The sequence below is a fragment of the Phoenix dactylifera genome, chromosome 8 (assembly GCF_051530095.1).
Source record: "Phoenix dactylifera cultivar Ajwa chromosome 8, Ajwa_hap1_PhDact_Kaust_v1.1, whole genome shotgun sequence".
In the NCBI taxonomy this organism is placed as follows: Eukaryota; Viridiplantae; Streptophyta; class Magnoliopsida; order Arecales; family Arecaceae; genus Phoenix; species Phoenix dactylifera.
This window is the reverse complement of record NC_143197.1, coordinates 23347826-23370536: the sequence shown is the minus strand read 5'-3', so window position 1 is coordinate 23370536 and position 22711 is coordinate 23347826. Positions and strand designations below refer to the sequence as shown.

The 22711-nt window shown below is 36.0% G+C and overlaps 1 protein-coding gene across 1 annotated transcript; it reads left to right on the top strand.

The window, feature by feature from the left end:
• The first annotated feature begins 484 nt into the window (after positions 1–484).
• On the top strand, positions 485–18253 carry LOC103707996 (nudix hydrolase 16, mitochondrial-like). Its single transcript, XM_089924991.1, has 4 exons — positions 485–1034; positions 2594–2708; positions 14320–14403; positions 17712–18253. The coding sequence occupies exons 1-4, from the start codon at positions 964–966 to the stop codon at positions 18003–18005; spliced, it is 564 nt and encodes a 187-aa protein (XP_089781117.1). The 5' UTR covers positions 485–963; the 3' UTR covers positions 18006–18253.
• The last annotated feature ends 4458 nt before the right edge of the window (positions 18254–22711 follow it).

The following is a 22711-nucleotide window of genomic DNA, read 5'->3' as shown; positions in this document are numbered from 1 at the left end:
TAGAACTTTCACCATTCCTTGTTTTATGTCACTCTCACTGTTTTGCTACGAAAAGTTCTTAAGGTTCCATGGATAATTTAAAACATATAAAACTTCTATGACACACATTTGTTCAGTCAAGTTCTTCTTTTTTTTTTTTTAAAGATTTTTGAAAACAAATGCAAAAAATTATTGCAATAACAAACAGAGCCTCAATGCCATGCTCACTGTTGCTATATGCATTGTATCTGAGGTAACAAAGAAACTTTTCACATAAAAACTAGATAATCATAGAATAATTGAAAAAACTATAATTTATAGTAAAAAAATAAAAACAATGTCGGCAAGTCTAAGTACAAGATGAGTAGGTATTTGATGGTCCAATTTCAACAAAGATAAAGATCCTAATCAGAGTAGACGTATCAAGTCAAATAAGAACAATAAATAAAATTAAAAAGATACGAGTTTTAAAAAATAATAGGGGCAAGCGACTGAGCGAGTCGACAGACTTCTTCAACGCGGCTTTGTTTCGGTGATCGCCGGCGGATGCGGGGCAGCCTATAAAGGCTTCACCCTTTCCGCCTTTATCCGTCCCTTTCAGGCCCATCCGACGGCACCGCACCAATATTTTTCTAGATATCATTTATTGTTATTATTTATATATTATTATTTATTATTTACTTAATATTTTTTTTACGTTCTCTCTCGCCTTCCCTGTGATCTCCCGTGCCTCTGCCCTTTTGCGCCCCTACTCTTTCCTCTTCGGCGTTCCCATTTTTTAATTCCGTGGTGGGGTTCGTCGCGGGGGCCGCCGCCGCCGCCTCCGCGCCGCCGCATTGGGAAAAGGGGTTGAGACAATGGGGCGTATCTCCGGGATGGCGAGAGGAGAAGGGTGATACATCTTCTCTTTCTTCGAACAAGGAAAGTAGGATAAAGAGAGGGAGAGAGAGAAAGGAGAGAGGCGGGGTTAGAAGGGAGAAGAGCATGTGTGATTTGGTGGCCCGCACGGGTCGACATCAGCAGCGATACGAGGCCGGTTGTCGCCTTGTCGCCGGGTCCCTCCTCCTCCCCCATTCATTTCCCCTTTCCCGTATTTTATTTTAAATTATTCTGCATTTGTACTTCTTTGTTTTTTTTTTTCTTTTTTAATATATTTTCTTGTCGAAGAATACATGCATGAATGATTTTAGCGGATATGAATGATAAATTTGATTGTTTTTGTTGTTAAATCATTTTTGACTATCAGTGCCACTTCTTCGCTGGTGTTGTTTTCGTGGTTCCACATGATGATCTATGTGACTTTGTCATTGTCACTGTCTCTGTCGAAGTTTCTTTTCAAAGGCGACATGCTATTTGATTCCGCAATTGATTGGTTGATTGGCATTTGATTGATTGATTGTTTATGGTTGATTGCTTATAGTCCATAGTTTTGATTGATTAATTGTATAGTTTTGATCGGTGGATGGCCGTTGAATCTGGGCGAAAATCTTAGTTGACCTTGATTTCGCCTCCTGTTTTATTGTTTTAATTTAGTAATGGTTTGGTGAATGGAAAAGAAATTTAGGGTGTTGGGAATTAACCACGATCCGATATGGATATCTTTTCCCTTTTGTGTTGAAGCCCTCTTCCATTAGTTTTCAGATGATTGGTCAAGCGGAAAGCCTAGGATGAGAGTAGAGTTCAGGTGGAAAGCAACTTCAAACAGGAACACCGGCAAGATCTATTTAACTATTGGTTGAACCAATCTGATTTGTTTCTTATTTAGGTTTCATAGACAAAGAATGGAACCTCATCGTGAGGTTAAATCAATCTTAGTTTGCAGAATTAGGTGGTTATTTTTAGCATTCTTGGTATTCTGCAAAAATTGCTGAGGCAAATGGTGGTGGTGCTGATGGATGAATTGGTTAGCTTATTTAGGGTATTATATGGCACTGCATGTCAGCAAGGCATAAAGTTCTGCTGGATGCAATGCATAATGCAACCCAAATAAGGAAGTTTTGGAGATATTTTCAATGCTGGAGAACATCTGTAAAATCTGAAAACTATTTGGAGCCAATCCAAATTGCTAGAAACAGCTGATGTTTGTGCTTGTCGTAATTCGTGTGGTACTATGTTGACATTGGTAGACAATCACATCTCCTTGTTAAGGGTCTAATTTTGGACTCACATTAGTACAACATTGTTGCAAAACTAGTCAGGTCCCTGGGATCGTGTTCATTTTCCTTAGCATTTTCTTCGTTTTGGATTGGGAATTGAAACTAAACCCACTGCCCCCGTCCCGTCGATCAATCGCTTCTGCTGACTCATCCTGCCTGGACTATCACTAGCGCCCAAGTATCTGCTTCATCGTTCTGTCTTGGTAATATTACATGCATTAAAACATGTGATAAATCTTATAACCTTCTATAGATTTCTGTCTTTGCACATTGAATAAAGTGGTGACAAATGATGTATTCTTACATTATGCTCAATTACTTGGGTTTGTAGGTGATGCACAATTGAAATATTTTAATAAATTTGGACATGATTATGTATGAAAGCTCTTGAAATTTTAATTTAGACTGCTACATATAGTTCGGCTTACATATTTTCTAACACATTGCACTTCCTATAGGTGTATACCGTTCAAATATAGAAAGTGTGATGAAAGTTGTGGCTCTAAGCCTAAGAAGATTGTTGAAGTTCTTATGATAAATTCACAAAGTGGACCAGGCCTTCTGTTTCCAAAGGTATGATATTCCTAGCTATATATTGTTATCACCACAACAAATAGTTAAAAAGGATGAATGCTTGTATAGCCTTGCAATTGGACTTATATTTTGTTGAATACACTAGTATTCACCCCATTGTAAGGAGACTACTGAACTGATCTATTTTGAAAGGAGGCATGAATGTTTCATAATGTTACCTTCCTTTAGTAAGTGGAGACACATAAAATATGCTCGATCCTCTCATTAAACACAGGGCATGTTTGAATTTTCCTATAGAATTGGGCTGAAAATTCTGTAGGATTTATGAATTGAACCAGTACAACCAGCAAGATCACAAGCTATAAGCTAGGCTAGGCCTTTATTCATAAAATACTCAGAAATAGCTTTTGAGAGGGCTGGCCCGAATGCCACACAAAGAAAAAAGGGACCTCAGCTCTCTCTTTTTTCTCTATAGGGATTCAAGCCAATCCACTCCAAAACTATATCCAGATATTTTGCCTAGTCAGCTTGTAGCTTATGATTTTGCTGGTTGTACTGCCTAATCCATAAATCCTACAGAATTTTTGGCCCAATCCTGTAGAAAAATCCAAACAGGCCCATAATTGTTTCAACTAGTTTATTGGTTACCACGAATTTATTCACAAGGTCTTGAAAAACTTAAGTCCCTTTTTTTCAATATCTACAACACATTTATTCTCATGTATTGTGGATTGTGGTTCTGTATTCGAGCTTTTTATTAAATTTGACTACAACTTATATCTTCTAATCTCATTTCCAAGTTCCCTCAGTAACAATACTGTTATGGGAATAAAGGGTCTCGGACTTAGTCGCACATCGACTGAATAGCGAAAAGGTCTGTGTCTTAAATGGAGAGCTCGATTACCCTTCCCTCAGGAGGTGCCTTTTAAAGGACAAAACCGTGAGGGGTGGCGCCCTCCAGCAAGCCCACTGGGCCCGGAGCCACCGATCCCCAAAGCGGACAATATCTTCTGTGGGGACGCAGTCTTCTTTTCCTGTTCCAATTTGGTGGGGGCTAAGGTCTGAGGTCGGAGGAACTTCGACCTCAACAATGGCGCGCCAAGTAGGGGCCCTTAACCTCGGCACAGACCTTCCCGCTAGGCAGGCTGATGTTGTGGGAATAAAGGGTCTCGAGGACCTCAACAATGGCGCGCCAGGTAGGGGCCCTTAACCTCGGCACAGACCTTCCCGCTAGGCAGGCTGATGTTGTGGGAATAAAGGGTCTCGAGGACCTCAACAATGGCGCGCCAGGTAGGGGCCCTTAACCTCGGCACAGACCTTCCCGCTGGGCAGGCTGATGTTGTGGGAATAAAGGGTCTCGGACTTAGTCCCACATTGACTGAATAGCGAGAAGGTCTGTGCCTTAAATGGAGGGCTCGATTACCCTTTCCTCAGAAGGCGCCTTTTAAAGGACAAAACCGTGAGGGGTGACGCCCTCCAGCGAGCCCACTGGGCCCGGAGCCATCGATCCCCAAAGCGGACGATACCTTCTGTGGGGACGCAGTCTTTTTTTTCTGTTCCAGTTTGGTGGGGGCTAAGGTCTGAGGTCGGAGGAACTACGACCTCAACAAATACAATGGCGGGATTTGATGGCCTATTACTTGTCTTGTTGTTATTGGACTAACTCTCAGCCTTTGATGTTTGGTCAATCAATAAGTCCATAGATAATACCTATACTAAGGAAGACCTCCAGAAACCATGGTGTGGAGCACATCTCAAGAAGTTCCTGTAGAGTGCGTAAATTATCTGGACAGTCTCATTTGAAGTTTTACATGCTTGGAGAAATTATTTGTTTGTATAACCACTCTAATTTGCAGATACTCATTATTTGACTGGCAATGATACACAAAACCATTTTTTTGCACCACCCACACAAACCTCTCCTGTGAGTTTCCATGGGAAAGCCATCTTTGATATTGAGTTGCACATCTTATCTTCTTTTGTTTGGTGGATATGCATGTCTACAAAGCTGAGATTTGCAAAAGGGAGTGTCTCAAAGCTTCAAGAACACAGTCTGTGGTCATTTTCGACCAGAAATAGCTTTACTCTATTATTGGCTTGTTAGCTTGTTTTTGGAAACTGTGTTTCATCGACAGTAACTATTCAACTCCTGCATATTTTGCAGCTTTTTCAACATATTGCACTTCGCTTCGATTTGATAATTTTTAAATCTTCGTTGGCAGATAAATTATTAGAAAGAAAAAATCAATGGAAAGGTATGATAGAAAAAAGATACTTTTTCTAAATGAAAATTTCAGTTATATTGGATAGTATATACATGTATATTATATGTTTTTTAGAGTAAATGTAGCTTAGTTGGGGGAAGGTTCACTTGCTTTGAAGACTTGCTTCTAGTCTTGCATCTACTTGATCTAATATTTTTATCAGTGATATTAGCTCCCATGATAGTTGTTGCTTAGTTTAATTTGTTCTCCATTCTGTATTTCTCCTTTTAGAATCTAGTCATGGTATCATCACTAAAACATACACCATTCATTTTGTCTATTGCATGGCCTATTGTTGTATAATTGTTTAGTCTAAATATTTTATGCTTCTGCATCATATTGCTTACTAGGACAACCCCTTTGCCATTCCCAAACCCAACCATATTCTCATCGTTGCTCTCTCATCTGTACAGCTGGAGAACAAATGACTATTTTGGCTAGCTGAAGCATGGACTGCATTCTATTTCTTTTATTAATTTGTAGGGGTGGAACTATTCTGGGAAGGAAGAGAGTCAACTTCGTTAATATTGAAAGAATTGGTTGATAGAGATCAAATTCCCATTTAGGTTTTCAAGAAGTTTAAGGCTTTTAAGAAGGGTGTTGTCTTCAAGGTTTTTTATAGACATTTGAGTTTAGGGCTAACCTTGACAATGGGCACATTTTAGTACTTGATGTTCTTGGTTATTATTACCCTTGACAACACATACACAAAATATATTCATCTACTGGCAAATGGGAAATAACAATCTCTAGGATATGAAGTTTAAGGAGGATCTTAGTGTTCAAGTTGGAAAGCATGCAATAGTTACATGACATGCAGCTGGAACTAAAGCATTCAAATAATTTAATTCATGAGAATTCTGCCCCATTTTTTTTTTGAACATCAGATTTTCACAATTATGTTATTCAAGGCTATTCTGTTGTACCTTATTTAATCAACTGAAAAAACACCTTTTAGAATTAGTTTTCAAAATATTATTAGAAATTTGGTTTGAGTTTGGCCTATAGGATTGTTACTTGCATCTTGAAGATGAATTTTGCTCTCTATATCACACCTTGGCTTCTTTTTGTCTAGATTCTTTTTCAAATCCAGGATAATCTAGAGGGGTTGCTCTGTGGTCATATGAGCTTGATTCATAAGCTACCAAAATATGGTAGGTCTCCTGGGTTGCCCTTGTCACGAAAACATCCCATCTAGGCTTCATGTGGGACATTTGTTTTGTGTAAATTACTTGTCCAGGAATTCGACATCGTTTCTGAGGGCTAATTTAGGCTGGTATCTAGTTATGGAGCAATAGTTGTGGAGTGATATTTCATCAAAGAAGACCAATTCTGACTAAAATGGTTCCTAAAAGCATACCTATTTGAGACTTGCTCTCCAAGTATTTTGGCATGCAAAAAATCCTAAATGGAACAGTTTTGTGCACAAAAGATAAACTATATATGCTTTTAGGCTAAAAAGCTTCATACTCTAACTAAGAGAGAGAAGATAAAAAGGGTACTGTAGCTTATTATTCATAGTCAATTAAGGTTAGGATGAGTCTACTGTAGAGCACTATCATCAAGCCCATGATTTTTCCACAGTCAGGTTTTATTCCATCTGATCTTTATCAATGATACTCTTTGGATCTTGAAAGACATAAAAGGGTAAGAAATGTTACTGAACATCATAAAACAATGGCAAACTTAGATGAAATTTACTATTTGCGGAGTTGATGATAATGATGAAGAATTAAGGACAAGTTTTATTTAGAAGAATGGCAGATGAACAAATTGTAGATATAGATGGAAGCATGGTATGCTATATATCATATCATCAGAAAGTTGCTGGGAAATAAGTATGTTTAGGGGCATGTGAACTAGAATTAGTTGGATTATTGATGTTGCCACAGGAGGAAAAAATTCAATCCACTAGACAAGCATCATTAACGGTCACGTGACATTTGACAAAATGCCATCCACATGAGTAATGGAGGAGTAACTAAGAGATTTCATTGAGACAAAATTTTGATTATCTTGTTATATGATGAGAGTTCCTCACTCAAATATGTGTGTTTTTTGATTGTTTGCCTGCTCTAAAATTGGATTACATATTTTTTTTGTATTAATCATTCTAGTACTTGAAAAATTAAAAAATATTAAAAAATATACTCTAAAAACTATGAACAAGCTATATCTAATCTAATAATACTAGAGATTTTCTTTTTTGCATGATATAATCTAGTGATATAAAGTGGATATTTAATTATTTCATAGCATCTTCGCTTATTTCATAGCATATCTAATATCCTAAGTTGCTTAACTGTTGAGTATATTTGTCATTTTTTTTAATGACACAAGCATCAGGGGCTCTGTGTTATACTCATTCTTGTTGCCATAAACACATCGTAATCTAGTTTTGGTTGAGTATATGACTCACATTGTGACCTTGTCTTTTCCATGCTTTAATGCAGTGACTCCACCATATATGATAAATTTTTAGAAATAAAACTGAGGTTTACATTGTCCGTAGGATATCCAGGCATTAGCATCTTTTTTCCCCACTTACATATTTTAGAGAAAAGAGCTTTCTTTATTTTAACTAAAAAGAGTTTAAATTGCATCAATATTCACGAGGGCAATTGGGACACACAAGTTGAATTCAAAACACTGTCTTGATCACCTTTATCTTGTTTTCAACACAGATGGTCATGAGTCAGATATTCTTTCCCTCTTGCTGTATTCTGTAATTCTTTTCTTTGGTTGTATGCGAGCAAATGGTGTAACTGTAGGGGCTTAGTTTCTAGTCCATCATGACCTGAACTGTATGTCATTATATTTTAGGTCTACAATTTAAACCTCAAGTTAACTCACCCACTTGCTTTTCTTGTCAAGTATCATATTATGTTTGCATCTTATCCTAGGTCTATATTTTTTTGTTGGCTAAAGTCTGGTTTTGTCCAGTAAGCTGGACATGAGCTTGAGCTATAGAGGTTGTCCTGTGACCCACTTGATTGGTCTGAGAATTGGTTTGCATCTGATTGAAGTTGGGTTGGTTCTGGTCTGACTTGTTGGCATGTTATCTGGTCCATAAAATAACATGCTACAAGGCAACTTCTGCAACATGCACCTTTGCAACTATGTGACTGACCAGAGATGCAAATCCTCTGCCTCTTGAATAATTAAATTTGATGGAGAGAAAGGAAGTGTTTGAAGTGTCGTATCCTATTCCTAGCATTCTTAATACAATTTGATGCTATGTAGATTTATTCACAAAGTATTTTGTTGCTAACGTATTCCTGGGCTGCTATCTTCCATGTATTAATTTTTTTTTCTAGGTTCTACTGAACATGGATTAGAATGGGTGGTATATATTACTAAATTTATCTTTGGGTTTAGTTACTTGGCTAGCAATGTAGGTCTACTTTTGCATGCGATATATATTCTACTTGGCTTCTTATACACCTTTAGCATATTAATATCTATCATTCATTTATGATGAAAATATTTTCTGTATTAAATTGAAGTTGTGGTGGTAAAAATGTTGGCATATTTTCAACCTGTGATGTTGGCTATTGGTTTCATTCTTGGGTAGTCAAAAAAAACAAAATTAATATTGCAGCTCTTTGGCCCTGTTTGGGGGAGCTGTTGGCAGTAGAGCTGTTGGAAGTAGAGCTGTCTGAAGTAGAGCTGTCTGAAGTAGAGCTGTTATAAAAAGCTGTTTGCTGTTTGGTAACTACATTCGTAAAGTGCTGTGGTACTTTGTTTTGTGTTTGGTAAACAAACTGAGAAAGTACTTTTGTATGACAAAATTACCATAAAGGACATTGCATAGTATTATACAACAGAACATAATAAATTAATACATAAATATACGATATAGTATAATATTATTGTAATATAAAATAATATTATGTTAATATAGCATAATAGTAATATAATTATTAGAGTAAATTAATATTTGGTAATATAACATAATATTAAATTACATAACATATTAATGTATTATGATATAATGTAATATATATTATATTTATAGTATAATACAATAATAAAAGTATAAAATATTATAATTATTAGTATAAATTAATTTCTCATAATATAACATAATATTAAATTATTTAAAATAACATATTAATGTATTATAATGTAATGTAATATAATATAATATTTATAGTATAATACAATAATAAAGGTATAAAATATTATAATTATTAGTATAAATTAATTTTCCATAATATAACATAATATTAAATTATTTAACATAACATATTAATGTATTATGATATAATATAATATGATATTATATTTATAGTATAATACAAAAATAAAGGTATAAAATATTATAATTATTAATATAAATTAATTTTCCATAATATAACATAATATTAAATTATTTAATATAACATATTAATGTATTATGATATAATATAATATGATATTATATTTATAGTATAATACAAAAATAAAGGTATAAAATATTAATGTAAATTAATTTTTCATCCTCCGAATGACCATTGAGGTTTATAAAGGGACAAGCTATGTAATTATTATATTTTAATATGGGCATTTCTGTCAAAAATACAGCTTTCCGAAAAAGCTGAAACAGCTTCCTCCCAAAAGCTCCAAATTGGAGCTTCCTCCCAAAAGCTGTTTTCAGCTTCCCGCAAAAGCTGAAACAGCTTTTTGAAAAATTTACCAAACACAGTTTTTCATCTAAAAGTACTTTTGGAGGGCCAGAAAGTGCTTTCTGGCCCTCCAAAAGCTCCCCCAAACAGGGCCTTTGTCAGTTTCTGACTATAACAGTTTAGCATTTTAGGAATTTCTGATTTTCAGTTTTTCTTAGATGTTATATGTGTTAATCCATTTTAGTTTTGTGAATACAGTTTCATGTGACATGAAGAGTTTATCCATTTAAGAGTTGAAGGGATAAGAACTGTTACTTACAATTATGGTTCTATATGATTTTTGATTACAAAGAATGATATTATATGGTAAGCTGTGTACAATATGCAGCTGCATTAAGTGTACTTTGGCCATCATACATCTATGAAGTAAATTTTTTTGATATTGATGCTATGAGCTAATTTTTGCAAGCAGAAAACACCACTGTTGCTCTTTGCTCTCGACATTTCCAGTGCATATTTCAGTTTATCACGGCAACATAGCTGGCAGTTTTCAAGCGTCAGTAGCTGTTTGAAAATTAATTTATCTAGGGGCTGTGCATTAGCATGGAATCTGTTGAGGAGAGGAGATGGGGGAAGGTGAATCCTAAGGGATGGATAGGCCCTTGATACCAGAAATCACCTAAGGGGTGATAAGCTTTCTTATTCCCATTCACTTCTCTCTTCTCCGGTTTCCTCTCTGCCAATTCTCACTCAACTGGAAGATCACATATATTTGGCAACCTTGAACCCTCGTAGCCCCTTAACATTTCAATTAACTTTCATTTGCTATATTATTTTCATTCATTTGCTTTCATTTAAAATTGTTGGTCTCCTTTTTATTGAATTGTTATTTGTGCTCCACACAACTATTACTTAAACTCATCCCAGTCATTTTTAAAAAATTACATTGGCTGCAAATTCTCTATTCTTTAAGTCATGTTTTTTGGTCTCATTTCTAATTTTTGATGCAATGCAAAAATATCCTAAGTGAACCATGCATTCAAGTGACCTACTTAATTTTAGGCTCGAGTTAGCTGGAAGGAGCATGCTAAAACACCATTAAAATTTTCCTGAAGAGTTACAATTCACAAAGGCGGCCTTACATATTTTGTGTTAATGCGATTTCTGTAAACTGGACTCTACAAATCAATCTGGAATGAATTGCTGAAGTCAAGATGCTCTATCTTGTTTGTTGAGTTTCTGTTTCATGATGGCTAATTGGTTTCTTGGACTTCTAAGGATCTTGTCAAAGCTGCAAAAATTTGGAGATATTTTGAGTTGGCTGTGATTTAGGAAGCAGGGTAGTTCATGACATTCTAAAAAAATTTATGTAGTTAAGCAACGAGTGCTGTGGAAGTGTTGGTGGTCCATTATGAGGCAAATATAGGTTTTTTGGTTTTATTGAAAACATCTGCCGTTAATACATTGATGTGTATGAGGAAGGCTTCTACTAGGATTTGTTGGCGAAGGAATGTTATTTGCTGAATTTCATCACGAATAGGTATACAATTAAGTATTCAAGGAACTATGTAGCATCTATATGATTACTTAACAAGAGATTTTTAATAGGCTAATAGCATGATGGATAGATATGTTTTATGGGTTTGATTTTCATGCAATGAATCAATGCAATCACATAAATGAGTAACATACATAATAAAATGCTGAGGTGAATTTGTGTGTATGGATTATTGTCATCGTAAAGCAAATGACTTTATATATCTCTTTAGGGCATTGATGCTTCAAAATAATTTGATAATTGTCATCTATTTTATCTAGACAGTTGCATCCAGCTCCAAACTTCCGTGACAGATATGCATCCAAATTGGATGTGTACCGGACACTTGGATATGTATGAAATTTTGTTAGTTTCCACCTTTAAACATTGGCAATGAGCTGAACTCTCCCAACAATGAGTTTAACCATCCATTTTAATATTAGGAGCATTTGGTATTTTTAGAGATTGGTCAAGGATATAGATACCGAAAAAATTTGCAAAATGTTATTTTTCTTATATCCTTAAATTAATTGGGAAGTTTGAGTGAGAATTATATATACTGAAAGGCCTTAAGAATTATATATATTGAAAGACCTTAACAAACATTATATTGTTATTATGTTTTATAATATTTAGACAAACAATATTTAAAGATACAAAAATATATGTAATTTAGTTTAATTAAATTTTATACCATGGAACCCCATGCCTCAATTTTTCTGTATAGTTAGACAGTCGGATACATGTCCGAATCCGATTCCTGTAGATATCTGTGCAGTACTTATTGTCATTCAACAAAGCTAGATGAGTTGCTTGCATTCATTATGTTATTCGTCCTATTTTCTGACCAAAATGTTCCTAATTTTTTTTCCTGTTATTGATCATCTTACATACTTTTGTTAGTTACCATCATATTTAAGAACATCCATGCCATTCTATTCTGATTGTCTCTGTCTTTATGTCAACATGGACTCTATAACAAGGTTTCTTTTCCCTTCATTGCATGTTTTCCACACTGTAAAATTTATGAATATTGTGAAGCAGAATATCTAATATTCTTTAGAAGGTGATGCACAACTGACAAATAGATAACCATTGGAAGACAGGAGGAAGTATGGTTTATCCCCATTTTTATGACATGCTTTGGTGGACCCCTAGTCTAAAATTTCTTTTGTTTTGCAATGTAGAGGAAAATAGATAGGATGAGAAGCTAGATAGTTTAGCGAGACATGATCTGCAACATTAGGAACATGTGAGACTTTTCATGAATGCCTTGAGTGATGTACGCATTACCTTAGCAACATCTCTGTCTTAATAAAATCGATAGCCATGATGACTTCTTTGCTTTTGTACGAAACGATGTGAACATTCAAGAGGTAGGTTTGCAAAATTCATAATATTAGAAAGTTGATTTAGATAGGTAAGCAGAAGAAATTGAAGGAATATCCTTTAGAGTCCATAAGGAAATTCTTTAAGCCCAAACAATCGTTTTCGCACCATTGAATGAATTGTTAATCTCCATGTTCTACTAGAAAGAAGAGGTTATATTAGGATAAGTTGGACAGCTAACTGTTTCCTTACATTACATTTGAAATTGAAACAGATTTAAGTGTAGGAACTCGCTAGAACCGTTTCTAAGCTAAGCCAACTACGATAAGAATCACTTGCAGCTAAAATATCTAAAAGATCACTATTTGCATTGTTTCAAGAGCTGGCCCCTGCCAGGCTGGTACTAACACCTGGCACTTGGTTGATACTGAGTATTAGGTTTGCTGGTTTGTATCAAGTGGTGCTGACCTGTATCAACCCATTCCAGTCCAACAGGGGTTGATATGGCTAGGTACCAAGTCAACAGGCTCTTATGTCCTTTTTGTACGAACTTTGGTTTTTGGCTCTCAGTGTGACATGACATGGCAAAAGCCGTCTTCACAATAGGCCCATGCCAGCAGCACTTAAATCCTTGTGTTGTCTGATTAGATTGACCTGCTTTGGTCTGGACCAACCCAAAAATAACCTAATCCCGATTTGTGCTGTAGTGGGATTAGGTTTAGGAAAACATGACCTGTTTGAAATATGGATAGAATGTGGATCATTGGAGCACCTGTTCTGTCATTAAACTGACCTGAAACTAATATTATACGCTGTACCCAACCTTCCTTGAATTTAATTAACATTTTCTTTTAGTAATAAGCTGTTTATTGTTTAAGTCTTGTGTTCTTGCATATTATGTTTATGATACAAGTAAGCAACCACTTTGTAGATTAATGAAACAAATCTTAAACTCTATCATACTTTACCTGTATGGATATGAATTATGATTGGATTCAAATTCTTGATGTGATTCATGTATGGTTTTCATGCAACAACCCTTCCAACATGACCTGTTTGCAGCCCTATTTTGTGGTAGAACATGTCTCTCTGATTCTTAGAATTTGTTACCAGCTGCAGCATAATTACTCTGTGAAATCATTGCTCCATCATGTGTGCTCCAATTAAGGTGATGGAAGCATTAGAAAGCCTTGTTGAATATTCTTGTATGTGTGATTGGCATAAATCATGATGTTTTTCTCCAGCTGCTGGTGGAGGTTGCCAGACCTAACCCTTTATTGAAACGATGACCATTTCGTTGCTTTTGAACTTTGAAACCCCTTTAACTTTGACAACCATTTCTTGTAGGAAAAAAATGAAATTTACATTCCAAAGCACCAGTCTTGTAGCTTCATGCTGCTACTTCCCTGACTTCTATATTCGTGCATAAACTTTTCGTATCATCTTTATGGGCCATGGTTTAGGCTGCATCACTAAGCGAAAACCTGTTTCCAAATTTTCCTGCCACCAAGTCCCATGTGGTGGTAGACCAAGTCTTAAATAATGGTAGCTGAAGTATGTGATCTGTAGGAACCCAGAAGCAACTAAAGATAAGAGAACGATAGTTTTTAACTACATTACTATATTCTACTGACGCATTTCTTTCTGTCCATTTGATTCTCCAACAACTGTGTATTTAGCTTTTTTTGATTCTTGTTTACTAAATGGCTCTTTATTTTCTTGCCAAATCATGATATTGGGAGGCCTTTTCATGCTAATTTATTCTGGAGTCCTTCAACATTATTATTACTATGTTTCTCATCCTCATGGTCTCATATAATTTCATGTGCATAGGTATTTCCTTTTGGTCTTGTTGACTTTTATTATTTATGAGGTTACTTTAGTTTTTCATTCTAATTATCTTTTCTTCATAGGGAGGGTGGGAAAATGACGAAACCGTTGAAGAGGCTGCTTTAAGAGAAGCTCTTGAAGAAGCAGGAGTTCGAGGGGATATAATGGTATGATATTATTGTTGTTCTTTCTTCCTGGAATGCGCCTTAGTAGTTTATTTGTATGAACAATTTATATCCATGAAAATAGATGTATTTGTTTTAATGATTTTACATGGATGTTGCTCATTATATGTGTGATACTGATATGTTGCATATTAAAAGATTTAATTAGCTCAACATGAAGTTCAATTACCAAGGAAGCCTAACTGGTCTTTTTTTTTTCCCCTGCAGGAAATCTTAGAGAAATTTTATTAAAGAAAATTCAAAGCCAAGTGATTGTTTTTTTTTTCCGGAAATTTTAAAGCATGACCTTTTAAACATATTCCTGTGCTATGCACAGAGCCTTTGGATATTTTATGGTGTCCACAGTCATAAGGCACTCCCGTAGTGGCTTATGCTTGTAACTCAAACAAACAATAGTTTTGATTCTTTATAAATACTATTAAGATTTTTTAAATTATTTTATCATCTTTTGCTCAAATATGGACAGTCTATGCAGGATAAACCTGTGCTAGCCTACTCATCAACAAATTTGTTAGTCAGATCTGAGTATTTGATATTTGATTACCCCATGATATGCATGCAATCACATTAATGACATTCTGAAATGGTTTCAATTTTTAGTAAATGGAATACGTTACATGGTTTGGCATGTTAGTATTGCTCTATTCTCTATTTCAGTCTTGCAATAAATTCGGCTAATTTTGCTGACTTTCCAAATTAGTACTAACTAATATCATTTGTTGTGAGGACGTAATGAATTTGACCATTTAAGTGTAAGTTTAAAGTTTCAAATGTTGTGTGTCATGATCCCAATATTCAATGCAGTTTTGCATTGTGTAGAGTGTCGGCACTTGGCCAAGTTTAACATAGGAGACGTGCAAACTTCTGAATAAAAAGATAAAAATCTTACAGATTGAGAAAACACTAGGAAAACTTTTTGCCTCTGCTCTTGACTATTAGAGATCTGTAATATTAACATACATTATGAATTTTATCTGATAGGCAAACACTGCATAATATTAACATTGCACAAAATGCAGCTAGTAGTCAAGGTGCACAGTATGAATTGGCCTAATAAATAGCAAGTGAATACATGGCCAAAGATATAGAAGGCATGCGCTACACTAGTGAAGCCTGGCGTGTAGGGGAGGCAGTTGCTGGGTCTGACTCTGAGTCATATCTCAGGTGGATTCAAAGCTAAATTGATAGATGTGGCTGGCCCGTGTGCAATTTGATATCTGTAACCGACTAAAACAACATCCAATCCATCTCGAATAATATTGGGTTTTCGTCTTCCGTTTTGGATCTTGACTGGCCATGAATAAAATTTCATGGTGGAGGGATGCAGGGTAGGCTGTTGGAGGCAAAGGGATGGCAAAGGGAGAGAAGGTCGGGGCTTTCTGGAAGATAGGGTCTCTCAGAGCCAGGGTGGTGGCTGAGGCATGGCAAACAAGCTTTGTTTTATCTAGGCAGGGTCAAATCTTGGTTAGGTGTAGAGCATATGGGTGGGGGTGGTGCAGTTAGGTGTTTAGAGATCAGGTAATAGAAGTGTGTACGAGTTAATATAGTACAGCTGCTGGAAATTTTGTCATAAACATCCATAAGCACTCCTATAGCTGCATATATGCTAGTCCAAAGTTGTATTCTTCTAAACGAGGAGAAACTGTCAGTCAAATTTGCCTATCGATACTCTGTACATTCTCTCTTAGGCTGAGGAGTAAGAGATACTTGTGAATTCATTGATTGCATATAGTAGAAAAAAATAGTAAAAGGGAGTTAAAAACAACAAAGGTCGAAGATCAATAATCCTTGTTCTAGGAGCTTTCTCTTGCACAACATGTTTCTGATCATATGAGAGTGGCTACAAAATTAATTGCTGCTTCTTTAGGCTCCCATGAAGATGTTGATGAATTGTCAGAACCTTTAGAAGAAAGAAGAAACATTAGAGATAGGGTGGATGAAGTGGAGGTAGTGCATTCTAGGTGTTTTTTTTTTCACTGTTCCGAGGCCTATCAATGGATTTGATTTTTATTCGAAATCAATCCATAAGTCTTGATCTAGTAGGGGAGTTGCATCCAGTTATCTAACAATAATCTGATAAACAATGGATTTGAATTTGGATAAGAGTTCACTTTGTCTCATCGCGACCTGATCTAATTTGATTAAGACATAACATTGTTATGTCATACATATAAACTACCTACATCCTGACCCACGCCTCGGTCCCTTTCTCTCCCTCTCCAACTATCTGACGGCTCCGAACCATGGGTCTTGCACCAGCCTCCACCACTGTCAACTGCCGCCCAACCGATGTAAAGAAGAGGGAATTACATCAGGTATCAAATTCTTTACATATTTCAATCAGGGTTGGACTTAAACTGAATGTTCGGATCATCACTGACTTAGATCCAATTTATTGTGATAGTTTAGACTTCGACTGCCCCTGATTACAGGACTCATCATAGAATATGTTTGAAATTTACAAAAAGGCCCAAATAGTTATCTGCACATTAGAATGCTGACTGTTAATGGGCTTCAGTTCATGGCTTTGCAGCCCGAGTACGTGGAGGCATGGTAAAATTTAAGGTCAGCCATAAAGGAGCAAGGAGAGTAAGCATAGGTGTTACTCAAGCTGAGATGGTTCAGAGGGTACTGAAACTTTGAGGATCCTGAATCCTGAGGTGGTTCATGGCTTTGCTATTCTGATTAGACCACGAATTAAAAATGTTTGGAAAAGCCCTATTGCTATTTCTTGAGGTAATCGACATTGATGTAATGAAAGCGAAGGATCCACAACAATGATGGAAGGTCCTGAATAATTGATCTGTTTACCAAGCAGAGTCACCAAATCTTCCTCCTTTGCCTTCAACTACCAAGCAGAGCATTCTTGAACTGTTTTAAAAGATCAAGAATAAGAGGGGTGGAACATGAGGAGGGACTAAATGTTGGTGGAAGTTGAGAGGAAGCAGTCATAATACTGCATAAAGGGATGATAGCTGGTAGCTAGTTTCTTAACTATATAAAGCTATTTATTTGAGCAAGAGTTTGGGAGAAAATTACATTACTTGGAGCATTAACCCTTACTTCAACTGATTGGAAAAAATAAATTTAAAAGATAAGACTTGCTGATTCTTCCTATATTCTCACCGTGAAGAATGATTTGTATTTGTTACTGATGTTTTTTTTTCATCCGATGCTTGAGTTCATGTTTCTTTGGTTTTATGAACTACCTTTTTTACCTTTTTTTTTTTCTGGACAGCTGTTCCTTTTTATTGTTTGAGTTGAAGAATTGGTTCATGTTTCCATCTCAGGAATTTTTGGGATTCTATTATTTCAAAAGCAAAAGTCATCAAGATGAGTTTTGCCCAGATGGCCTGTGCAAAGCTGCAATGTTTGCTATGCATGTCACGGAGGAGCTTGGCTCATGGCCAGAACAGAGCATGCGCCAGCGGAGATGGCTTAGCATTCCTGAAGCTCTGGAGCAATGTAGGTATCCATGGATGCAGGTAGCTCTTCTGGAGGGATTCTCAAAGTGGCATGCCGGTACCGTGATGAGTGCTGAAGAGAATGATCCTGGAACCATCAGTTCGACCCCAGCAAGATGACCCAGCTCTGAGAATACCAGACTATTTTTTTCCCTTTTGTTTCTTAAAGATGCAAAAACAACACCAATCTCGAGATGTTTACTTTTCGACCTCTTGTTAGTTGAACATGTACTGCTGACTTTGGATCTATCAGCACAATGTTTTTTTCCTTTTGTTTTAAGAAGAAACAGCAACAACACCAGTGCTCTTCTGATGTGTAACCGTTTGACAACTTCTTAATAGTTGGCCTTGTACTGCCTGGCTTTTGATTTTTCTGCATTTAGTGAGTTTACGGTCTGAAGGATATTTCCATTTTCTTTTAAAAAAAAGTAACAATCTGAGGGATATGCCTTTTGCCCTCCAGTAAACATGCTTGTGGATGAACTCTAATGCTCCTGCTCATGTGTCTTCTGGTGATCCGCATGATAAAACTGTATTTCTTTTGCACGAACTTGGTCATTTGATCCCAAGAAAATGTTAAAAGCATCTTTAACCAATTTTTTTCTGCATCTGTCTTGACCGTTTATCTCTTTCTCTTGTGCAGTTGACTGCAGTTTTCAGCATGCAGAATTTAGTTTGCATGTCCATGCGATTTACCTACAAAGCAGGATGTGCAACAAAATGCAGTTGTAGCGGAACCAGCAAATTCCTGGTCGAAATGGAAATTAACCTTGGAGTTCTTGACGTTCACGTCAGCATATATTGTCCAACGGCTGTTGTAGTTGTCCACATGATTCAAGCCAGGGTAAGCCTAAATTCTAGACCTAAAACTGGAATTACCTGTTTTCATTCATATGAATGATTGCTAATGCTTGCTTAGTCTTGAAAAAATTCTAAATAATCTAATTCTTGAGAAAAATTAATAGATTAACTAACTTTGGTTTCCAAATTATGTCATATCCAACCAGTTATTCGGCCTCATCTATACCGAGCCCCATAGTAGAGACTTACAGACTGGATAGGCTAACATCAGGCATTGTTTAAATTACATTTATTCTGCGGAAGTTTATGATATAATGAAGTGACATCAAGTTAACCTGAATACTCTTGTATTAGTACTCCTAATTATGCCTCTATTTTATGATACAATAGAATGATTCAAACTGATCCTTCAGTGGCATTTCTTGGCCATCTGGTTTTCCTGTAAATGATATGACATAATATTAGAAAAAGAAGTATAACTTAGATGTTGCTAGAGTAATCTAAAATTGCATTTACTATAGAACTACATGTGAAAATTGGATTGACTTGCAGAAAACTAACAATTTACACATATCGTCAAGTTTATTGGTAAGCGACTTTGGTTAGATCAGGTTTAGTCTCAGGTTGCTTGCGTTATGAAAAATGCAATTCCAAGCCTCAATAGAAAATTCAGTCTAACTTTGGAAGCAATCCAAACAAATAGTCAAATGGCGTCTTGGCTGGATTTTATTAAGAAACCTGCTTGCAACCTTACACAATGTCAAGAGTAACGAGTCTTTCTTTGGATTGCCACAGTAGGTAGAGGACTTGTGATTGCAATGTCTACACATCTATATCGCAACAATTTGAAACAATAACTTGCCCTGCTTTCTGGCAAAATTTTACACTTAAAGCTTGTTTTCATCCTGATCGCTTGACCATCCCGTGTCATGGCTTCAAGAACTCACAAGCTTCAAGAGGAATGCGTTTTGGAAACAGATAAATATCCACCATTCGTGTCACCTCCCGTAAACAACCCTGCTTGAAGATTCCAATAGGCAGGGTCACAATCTCATTCGAGCTTTTACCAAGCTAAATGATTCGCGCATCTTTTGTTGAAATTATATTACGGATTCAGCAGACAGCTACTTTCATTTGTGTCTCATTATGCTGCTTGTTTTTATTGGCTCCTGGAAATACCGTAGGGATATGAAAACAGCCTCCCGAAGATGGATTGTGATACAAGATCTAAGATTAAAACAGTTGCAAATGCCAATGACAAGTTGAAATTATAAACAATTTGATCTGCCAGAAAACAGGCCTCGGTTCTTATCGTTCTGCTTCCCTGAAGAGGACTTGTGTTCAAGTAAGAACTGAACACATCATGACCACTTTTTCCCTGCAGAAGCAAACAAAAGCATTGTGTCCGGCGAGCAAGTGATGCGTGCATATTGGGTCATGACAAATGTTACTAATCCTCTTCAACCAAAAAATGTTGTCAGATAACAATCAGAATGCAATGCATAGAAATATCTGTTTGATAAGGGCTATTAGATAATATCATATCTATGGTCACTACTTTGTAACTTCAAATGAACAGCAAGTTCTTCGACAATGCTGTCCAGGCCTAGCTTGTAGCAATTTGATGGATGATAGAATTTGCTTTTTGGCTCTAACTCTGATGTGGAGGGATGACAATTTGGTTTTGTAGAATATTTGGAAATATTATGGTTCCTCTAAATCTCATTAGAAACAAAATTCTTATGTTCCTTTTCACAGCGTGTATGATAAACTAGAAATATTGAACAATCTAAGGCATGCTAAATGGAAAAATATCTCAAATTTGCACCCTCGTGCCGACTCTATTTATCTAGAAGGTGACTCAGCTACTGTAGTTAGTTAGAGTCGAGAGCAGACTAGGGATGTGGATCGCCCTTCTCTGCTCCAGGGCATTTGGCAGTGTGCTAGAGAGTATACCTCCTTTCAGGCTAGCCATATGTACAAAGCAGAGGATTAGGTTGCATTCTTTGTGGCTGCACATTTTGGTGAGGTGTTATGAACTAACAGTGCAAATGTGGCCCCCTCCTCCCTCGTTGGGATATTTTGTTTTCTGATTCTGCTGGATGGTACTCATATGAGATCTGTATGGGCCATCTGATTTATCAAAAAAAGAAAAAAGAAAAGAAATCAATACCCTACATCAAAATAATGTGAGACTTGGTCCCTCGAGCATCTAATCAAGGTATTATAGGAGATAAGTGGGAATTCAAAACCAAATTGCACTTAGTGGGTCGTTTAAGCAACTTAAGACATGCTTAACTGCCATAGGATAATCAAATCATCGGCATTGATTCCTTAGAGACTTTGTCACTGATAATCAAGTCAACGATGATTCATATTATTTTAATAGTTACTTTGGCTCATAATTAGGATATTCGGAACCTAGATGTCAAAAATGCCTTCCTCTATGGGCATTTAAATAAATCAATCATTATTAACCAGGGTTCAAAGATCCAGGACAACCTAATTATGTTTGTAAATTGAAGCCCTTGTCAAGCTTCACGAGCCATTTTGGCTGCTTCAGCAAATTCCATATCTATGGTCTTCTTTCGTAGTGTAGCAAACTCCTCTTTCTTTATTTATCAAAGTCAACGTAGCATAGTCATTTTGCTTCTCTACATTTGATGCCATCGTCATAACAGGCGACAATGCTGATTGACACCATGCAGAATTTGCTATATAGGACTATAAATTCTCTACATGCAGTGGTGGAAAGCACACTTCACATATGGTCTCTTTTAAATTAGCCAAAATATGCAACTATGTATGATGTATTTGAGCATGCTCAAATGAAGGGTTCTAAATCAATTTCTAAACTAGTGGCGGCCAAAATACAAGCACCACTTAAATATGAGCCTTAGTTCTATCAAATTATTATGGCTGCCTTCCAATACCTCACCTTCACTCACTCAGATATATTATTTAGTGTAAACTATGTTTTCCAACATATGCAATAGCCCATCAATTTCCATGATCAACTTGTGAGGCAGATTGTTCGGTAGATTCATGGGGCTGTTAGCTCTGGTATTAGTCACCTAACATATGCTCTTTTTAATTTTATTTACTTTTTTATTTATTTTATAGTTAATTATCATGTGTTATCATGGGGCATATTTTAACACCTAAGGACCTTACTCAAAATTGGCTTTAAAAAAAGGTATTAATTTGGATTTCTTGGCCTACATATGCATGCAAGATCCTCCCAATATATAATCGATATGGGACTAAAATGCGTGCACTTGTCTGCTTGATACTATTTGCAATAATCCAAAATTTTATCTAAAAAATCTAGCTAGAAAATATTAGTTAGATTCTTTTGCCCTGCATATATACTCAAGATCTATCTAGTACATAACGGATGTGGACTAAACATGCACATGTATAGGTCCTTGTATATTTCTTAAAGTTGAAGTCGGACTCTTGTAAACAAATTTCTTGGAGGTTGTTATTTTTTTTGGACTTGTTAATTATTAATTTAGAATTTAGTTGCTTTGATGTTATTTCATTGCTTTTTATTGAATCTGTTATGTCATCATGGCTATATTGATCAATCACAAGCTGAATAATTTATTTGCTCATAGAGCAATGCCCTATGAGAATGCAACAATTGCCATGTCTTAGACATGATTTCTAGTCAAAGGCATGCCAATTAAAAAGGTAGCGAAGCATATCTACAAGCACACTTAGATACCTTGCAGTGCTTGTTGAATAGGTTTCTCCTTTTAATTTTGATGAACTTTATTTATTTCTTAGTACTTTCTCTAATTATATGTATATATCCTTCTAGGGACCAAAAAAAAATCAAAGCACAAGAACAAGGGGAGTCATGAAACTAAATATGAAATTGATCATATTATTTATTATTAAATTAAAAAAAAGGAGGTTCCATTTAGAGCCCTTCTAGCATCGAAATTAATTTTTTTGGAGAAAATGTAACTCATCTATAATATGTCTACTATTTTGTGAGGCCAATAGACCCCACTACC